The 8,773-nt window shown below is 30.3% G+C and overlaps 1 protein-coding gene across 1 annotated transcript in view; it reads right to left on the bottom strand.

Moving 5' to 3' along the window:
- Positions 1-7,602, bottom strand: part of LOC106687151 (cytochrome P450 6k1) — a 14,769-nt gene extending 7,167 nt beyond the window's left edge. The window contains exons 1-3 of the mRNA XM_014430871.3: positions 7,519-7,602; positions 1,883-2,066; positions 1,006-1,148 (exon numbers count right to left, since the gene is read on the bottom strand). Of these exons, the coding sequence (XP_014286357.1) occupies positions 1,006-1,148; positions 1,883-2,056 (317 nt within the window). The 5' untranslated portion in view covers positions 2,057-2,066; positions 7,519-7,602. The remainder of the gene's footprint in view (positions 1-1,005; positions 1,149-1,882; positions 2,067-7,518) is intronic.
- Positions 7,603-8,773: the final 1,171 nt, after the last annotated feature.

The following is an 8,773-nucleotide window of genomic DNA, read 5'->3' on the forward strand; positions in this document are numbered from 1 at the left end:
ATAAATAGTTTATCGTATGAAATTCAAATTATGGAGTCAGGGTTGCAGCTATAAGAGAAACAAAAATAGTTAACAATTATTTATTTTTCGACGTTTCGTCCCACTTTTTAGAACTTAATCAGGGCTAAAAATATACAAAAACAAGTAAGAACATTTTGATATTGTAATATAATAAGATACAAAAAGATAAATTAAGGTAGGGTTAACATTTTGTAAAAATAAGTGAACAGAAAAGTATACAAATAAAAGAAAAGAAGAAATAAAACAGTATTAAATATAAAATAAACAATGATAAGATTAAAAAAAAAATACGTAAACTTTAAGGTTTAGGCAATAAGGTAATAGAGGTAAACCGACACGCAACCGTTCGGGCACAATTGTTATTGCGTCACCTGTAAATTTTTAACCTTATAGTTTACGTATTTTTTAATATATTATTATCATTTTTTATTTTATATTAATACTATTTTATTTCTACTTTTCTATTATTTATATATATATAATTGTCTTTTCATTTATTTTTACATAATTTTAACCGCTGCCTTAATTTACGTATTATCTTACTAAATCAAAATGTTCTTAGTTGTTTATGTATCTTTTTGGCCCTAATGAAGATCTACAAAGTGGGGCGAAATGTCGGAAAATAAATAGTTGTTAACTATTTTCATTAATGTTTTGACCGCAACCCTGGCCATCTTCTAAATAATTTTAATATTTATTTTCCCTTCTCTGGAAAATCCTAAACATTTAGCAAATAGTCCTATCAAGACTAGATGATCAGTAAGGCTGCGCAAAAAATATTGATTTTTACTTATTAGATAATGGCAGCGTTAGTTTATAGTTATCCAAGCCATCTTTCTTTCAGATAATATACATTATCAAAAAGCACATAAGTACAACTTCAACTTTTTTAAAACTGTACAAACCACAAGGTGTTATGAATGTAAGCATGCTGTGAACATTAGCTCCAAGTAAATATTGGCCATAGTAACCATAGTCACTTACAACTTGTGTATAAACCTGTCTCGGAAGTGGTTGAACTCCTTCGTCATGACGAGGCGTATGATCTCCGGATCCCTGACTACTAGCCAAGGTACCCTCACCAAGTATATACCGAAGTAGGGATGTTCTGACATTTTATGGTACATCTAAGGCATAAATGATTAATTAGTATCTAATAATAAAATATGGACCCTTATGTAAGCTGTATTACATAAAGATCTATTTATTTATGTTATTATCTATAATTGGGGTATTAGTTTAACATATTAAAGCGTGATAAATGGAAAAAATCATGTTGTATTGAGAAATATTTAGTTCTTTTAGCATGTTATAACGATGCTAATGATAACATGTAACATGGTTATGAGTCTGTTACTAGGTCTGTTAAATGGAGAATGACGTCACGCAACAGACCACCTGAGCTCGTCACCATTTTTTTGTTATGTTAGGTTACTTGCTCGTTGTTTGAGTTTTGATTGTGTTAGTATTGTTTTAGATATGTTTAAAACTAATAAAGCAATGGATGACAATAATAATAATGTAATGACAGTTGTCAATTAGCTCATATTGATTCACTTCCACACAAATTAGAAGATCATCAAGGCATTCAGTGGACATACTTTTACACAACTTCCACTTTTCTCTCAATTTAGGCATGTTGTAATAAATTACTTTAATCAAAGCTTAGAAGTAAAAATAGCATGAAGTTTTCGAAGGTGAGGTTAGGAAGCAAGTTGCTCAGAAAATCCGCTAGGAACTCTTATGCATTCAACATGACTTTAAATAGGGCTGCTCACAATCCTATACTTGTAACATTTAACATGGTAAAACATTTTACATTTAACACAACATCATGTGAATATCTCTAATCACTACCTACTTCTTGTACGACCTGGCCTGGAAATCTCTTATCCATCTCGGGAGAGCTACCATAGGGGAATTTACCAGGGATTGATGGTATACCATTCTTCTCCCATCTGTCGTAAATGGAAACCCAATATTTGTAGAAGAAGTATATTGTTACTATTAATAATGAGATTACTATTGGCAGCATGTTTGGAAACCTGAAAGAATAAAATAAATAATTATTTTGATATAAATTTAAGCTTTTTTTTAATTACCTATTGAGAGTTTGTATTTTTTAAATATATATGTGTTGTTTATTAAATATTTTAACAATGAGTTTCTGTAAGAAAATTGTTTAATCTACACCTTTGCCACTCGCTGCAACTGACTTGTTCAAGTGCTTGGTAAACAAAAGAAGCAACTTACGCCAGTATCCACGCGTCTCTGGGTTCTTGTGACTTATCGGCTATTAAATTCCATTCACGTTATTTTCAGTATAAAAAGAACAAAATGGAGATATGCGAAATGAAAAGAAACGTAAATATCACCATAGTGGGTGCTAGGAGACAAATATTCATATAATAGTACTACAAAATTTCCGATTAAAATTACCAGTTAGTAGTGAAGTTGCGACTACAATTTATTCGAGAGGTATAGAAAAACCTTATGTTTTTCTCTAAATCTTGAATGTAATTATCTGTTAAGCATTTAAATTAATCGCAAATATGAACTAAAAGAAAAGTTCTAGTAAATGTCATTTCTATAAGTTTGGTTCACCAACGATGAAAATTCTATTCAAACACATTTCATGTGTGCTGTAAGGAAAAAATAATAAAATAAATATTTACTGTTCTATAAAGTAGAAAATTGATATAAAATTATCATTAAATTGACAAATTTTTCAAATTAGTGTTTTAATTCATTGGATGCCTATTGTCAGTAAATAATGATCCTTGTCAAAAGTCTTTTGCAATGGATTGGATGCTTGGACCGTTTGTCTAGTAAATGTTGTAATAGTCGGAATCTACGAGCAGTTTCCTGTCTTTTAAGTCTTGTATGAGGATTCCATGTCAGTCGTTTGTCCAGATTTAGTCCTAAGTAACGGACCTGTTGGACAGAAATAAGTAGGGTATTATTAAAAGATACTGTGGGGCAAGACGAAGGTTTACGACGAAGGGTAAATGTGATTTGGTGGGATTTATTTTTTATATTTGGCACCATTCTTCAAGGGTGGTGATGTGGGATTGGAGGGATTGGGATACAATGGAAGGATCATTATTCACTGACAATAGGCATCCAATGAATTAAAACATTAATTTGAAAAATTGGTCACTTTAATGAAAATTTTATATCAATTTTCTATTTTATAGAACAGTAAATATTTATTTTATTATTTTTTTCCTTAGAGCAGACATGAAATGTGTTTGAATAGAATTTTCATTGTTAGTGAACCAAACTAACAGAAATAACATTTACTAGAACTTTTGTTTAGTTCACATTTGCGATTAATTGAAATGCTTAACAGAAAAACATAAGGTTTTTCTATACCTCTCGAATAAATTGTAGTCGCAACTTCACTACTAATTGGTAATTTTAATCGGAAATTTCGCAAAAACTTTTATTTGGAACCGGTGTACGTTTTCTGTAATGAATCAAAAAAAAAATCTGTTAAATCGTAGGAAATAAATTTACATGACATCTCGAATGTAAATGTTGAAGAAATGATAACAAGAGCAAGACCTCTTGTCACAATGTGTTTTTTAATCTTATCTAACTTCAACATAATCAAAACGAAAAACAAAAAATGTTTAGTGCCTACAAATTATTAAAATGTATATTTTCAATATTAATTCTATTTAAATTATAATTTTTTACGCAATCATTGTTCATTCATTACCAATTGTAATAATATAATAAAGAATCTCATTATTTTTTATGTTACTTGAATGACTGAATTTTGAGTTGAAGTTGAAGAGGGGCTAGATTGAATGAATTACAATTTACCAGTGTTCGATGTCTGCGTATAATTTCTTTTTTAATTCATAATTGTGATACAGGTTCAGCGAACCCGAAGGTTCGATGTTGATACCACCTCACGATCTCTATATACATCAGTAACGCTCTTCCAAGCCCAAATCTATTAAATCAGTCCTAACGCAATCATCCCATCTACGTTTCGGTCTACCCCTCTAACATAAGCAAATAAATAGTTATTGAATATTTCTTGTTTTCTTCTGACCGCACCCCGACCACCTCCTTCATAATTTGAAATAATAATTAATAATATAATCTTTATAAATAATTTATAATCTTAATATTTTCATGAGACTGGTAATTTTTTAAATAAATAATTCAAACTCTATCCATTATAGTCTCAAAACTTTTTATTTCTCTTATACGTCCAACTTTTCGGCCAATCCGGCCATCTTCAGGGACAATCTACTCAATACCACTTTGAAACCATATAATTTAACAACTCTAAACTTCATGCAGGCTATTCTGCCCAGGTCAAAAATATATATCTATGAAACATTAAAAACATTAGGTAAAAATATTTTTTTTGTTAATAAGTATATCCCACAAATGTTTAATTACCTAATTAGTCAATTATCAATTAAAAACAAAGTCAATTTATTTATCTGCAGACACTATTCCTTAAAACTTTTATCACAACAATGCTTGTAACCTTCCTCCACTCAGTTCAAGCATTTAAAATTATTTATCATAACTACATTTTTGTCAATTTTTCTCTTTATTTCATTAGCAAAAATCCTATCAAGGCCAACTATAATTATCCACATACAAATTTGAGACTATACTGGATAAAGTTTGAATTATTTATTTATAAATAATTTTATAGAGTTAGATTTTACTAAAATTAATGTTATGTACAAATTAGTTATATATTACATCAGTTAGATACCTTTTGTTTTCAAGTTTTGGCAATGTTTTAAAATTACTTTTGTGGGTTTGAACTTTTATTGGGATAATTTTATTCGATCTTTTAAAATCTTTATTAGTCCTATATATATAGTTGGTATTTCAATTTTGTTTCCTTCTCTTTATGTATATATATATGATATATATAAGTGACTGAGGAGATGAGCTGATCGAATGTAGAAGAAGAGAATGTGAAAGAGATGTACCGAACCCAATAAAGCCAAAGTGGACGCCATCACATTCTCATACAAGAAAACTCTTAACAGAGCACCAAAACTCAACGAATAGACAACACAAACCAAGAGACATCTCACATACCATGGCATGAAACTAGAATCACCTCTCATTCACCGCAAACATACAAAACAGAATACAGATCGTCAACGCGACATCATACCAACTCAAACACCTCATCTATACACCTTAGCTGTCACTCAGACTCAAGCTACTCATTTATAAAATAATACTATTACCATCACTCCTATACGGTGCACCTCTACTACATTTTCTCTACTCAACAGCCCTGAAATCACTACAATACTAAGACAGTACACTACAGAAGATATGTACATTCATAACGAACTACAGTTAGAAACTGTACAACAACACATCACACGGAGACAAATCAAATGCTTTGACAGTCTCCCTGCTTCCTTTAATACAGTTTTCCGACCAATCTTCCCTTCCCCCCTTCCTGCGAGGTGGCAGGGCAGGAAAGGTTCCAAAAAACCTGTAAACATTACCCTATAACTCCTTTCTTCTCATGCATCTTCCCCCCTACTCTTTTTTCGACTTCTGACTGTTTTTCTTATTATTTAACATTATCTTTTGTTTTTAAAATAATAACTGTTTTATTTTTCTCTCCTCTGCTTAATGAACATGAGGAGGCCTCTCACCTCCCGATATTTTCTTGTAGAATTCATATAGAACGGACACATCAAAACAACAAGATAAGTATTTCACCGTATACCTTCAAGTACCATTAGTAGAAAAAGGTAATATTCAATTTGAATTATGTAACCATACGTAATGCAACCTATTCATTTAATGCTTTTCTGTTTTAGAGGGATCGGGAAAAAAATAAATAAAAAAAGTAAAGCCAATATGTGTTACAGCAGTCCAAGCGTGTGAGATCTTATTCCTTCTTCTCTTTTTTAACATTTTGCTTAGCCGATACGTAAGTTATATATAAATAGTAATAGCTTAAGAAATATTTTTGTTTAATATATATTTTAAATTCGCATAATTGTCCATATATGCTGAAATTTCTACGAATTTATTTGTTATTATTTCTTTGTTTTATTGTTTTTAATTTTGGTATTTATAAAGAACGCTTCCCCTTTAATTGTGAATAAAATAACTTTTGTTTCTTAACAAATATATTTATAAATACAATTATATTGGTTTATATCCTTATTTATAAACATGAACCTTTTCAACAACAATTATGTTAGCATTGACAGTTAATTATTAACAACAATCAACTTTTTCTGCCTTTAACATTTAAAGTAGTATTATTAATCTGGATGAGTTTTTTTAAATACTTCCTGTGAACATTATTCTGTTAGGAAAAAACAACGGTTTCTGATAACAAAAAAAGTATGGAGAAATATACATCTTTTCAGAGAACGATCCATTTCTATTTCATGACAAGTGACCTAGCTATGAACTAGCAGAATTATTAACATATTTATAAATAATTTTATAGAGAATTACGCAAGTCTAATAGAACACTACACCATGACCTACATATCCCTTTTGTCCTTGACCTATGCCAACCAAATTCTCAAAATTCCATATAAACCTTTCCAACCATCCTAATCCTTCGGTTCAAACTTTATCAAGTTCCACCCATCTCTACAGCCCACCTAGAAGGTTGAAACGGCAGTAGCCAAGAGACTTATTGTAAATAAAAACGGACAATTGGAGTTTTGGCAATGGTCAGATTCTCCACGCAAGTTGAATGTTTGCGGCTTTAGCGCACTTGCTTAGCCTCCAAAGGCTCACTACCAATGATCCGGTGAGAGGGATGCGCTGGGATCTTTTGAGCTCTGCTCTACCCCTCACACGTGGGGAATAGAGTGGGCTCAGGGATCCTCAGGTCGATTGTGTAAATATTGTATATAAGAGTGTAAATGTAACTAGAGATTATATTATTTTATTTATTTTGTTTTTTCATACACATAGTGTGATTATGTTCATTTTGTTTATCCTTCTGTTTCTATATATTTTAAGAGAGATTTTTTTTTCATCCATTTATTTATTTTATTTTAGTATGAATGTGATCATTCATCACTATTACCAATTGCCCACAACTGTGTGGCAGATTGTAATACCTTTCAATAAATAAAAAGTATTTAAAAAAAAAAAAAAATTGCGCAATGGAATAAGTAGGCATCTGGGGGAGAGGGCCATATCTATAGTTAAGTTTTGAAAAAGAAATACTAAGAATTATAAACAAGTTGAAACATATAATTTTTTTTGTCATTAAGTTGCTCTAAAATAATAATAACTATTACACTCTGAACTATTAAAATTGAATGTTTTTAAATTTTTACGATTGAGTAATATCTGATATAAAGATTATAAACACTCAACTCAGCGGGGAGATGGAGTGGAGTATGTTTATCTGAGTGAGGATTCGAACCTGCTCCAATGGGACAGCTTATATAGCAATTAATTAACATTGAAAAAAAAATATACAAATTATAATAAATTTAATTGACTTACTGTTGACTCGAATACTCGAGGTGTTGACGAGGACTGAAGATACAGCTGTTTTAGAATTGCTTTTATACCAGCGATAAGGTGTTAGGTTCTACTGTGACTCACTGAATTAATCATAATTCACATAAAATATTTATGAAACCATATTAACTAAACATTAGTTATTTGCCTCTGAGTTATATTACTAAACATTTAAACATATATAAATACATAAAACAACACCCCCTTATTTCATTAGTAATTGTCTTGATAAACCTTGTTTTTTCCATCTAACATGAATGACTGGTTCTTAAACATTAGAGATGCTGTAGATGTGTTGAAATAATATATAGGTGTAAAAATAAGTTTCCATAGTTTTCTATCAAATATTTATTATGGAATGGTACATTATATTTTATTATTTATATAAGTATTGTCCATCTGGCGACACTCCGACACAAAGCCGTACAATGATATTTTTAAAAACTTTGAATTGTTTAAATCTTGTGTAATTCTCACGAATTTCTATTTTATTCAGAGTGCTTAGTTCATTGGAATATATTTTTAAAATTTTTTAAATACTATTTTGAGGTTTAAAAATATAAATCTTAAGTTTTCCATCATTAAAATAATTTTTTCCTATAAATAAAATATTATTTTTTATATAGTTTAGTTGTAATAAATAATCAAAGATGTTATAGGAAAATAGTCTCGGCACAAAGGTCAATAAAGCTCATTTTTCTGGTATATCAAAAATGTGCAAAAACGAATTTAGCCGTAAAAAGTTTGAAAAAAATATTTCAAGAAACCTACTAAATTTCATTGGTATTGACTTGGCCTGATTTTTGAAAAATGTTTTGTTGGACAGTTTAAAACAAAATGCCGAACTAAAGTCTGTTAGATTAGGTTTTCGGCTGACAAATATTTTTTGATGGGAGAAACAGTTAGGTTGATTTTGATTATAGGTATTTGAGTGTATGAAACATAACACACTTATCAACATAATTAGACACATTTAATTCTGGAGGGTTTTCACCCCACCACAGAACGGGGCGTGACCGTCATAGATCGGGATAAGTTATAATTGGGAAAGGCAATGTTTGGAAATACAGCGGGTGAAGTAGGACTCCCATATTATGTGTTTCCAAATAGGTTTTGATCGGTGCCGTAACATGCGGGCGAGCATTGTCATGTAAATTAAACAACATAAAAACCAGTGAAGACTAAAATGACTTTATTCTAACATATTTAAAAGAACTACATGTTACTCTTACTATTA

Source organism: Halyomorpha halys, unplaced genomic scaffold (assembly GCF_000696795.3).
Source record: "Halyomorpha halys isolate HHAL.00 unplaced genomic scaffold, Hhal_1.1 Scaffold918.1, whole genome shotgun sequence".
Classification (NCBI taxonomy): Eukaryota; Metazoa; Arthropoda; class Insecta; order Hemiptera; family Pentatomidae; genus Halyomorpha; species Halyomorpha halys.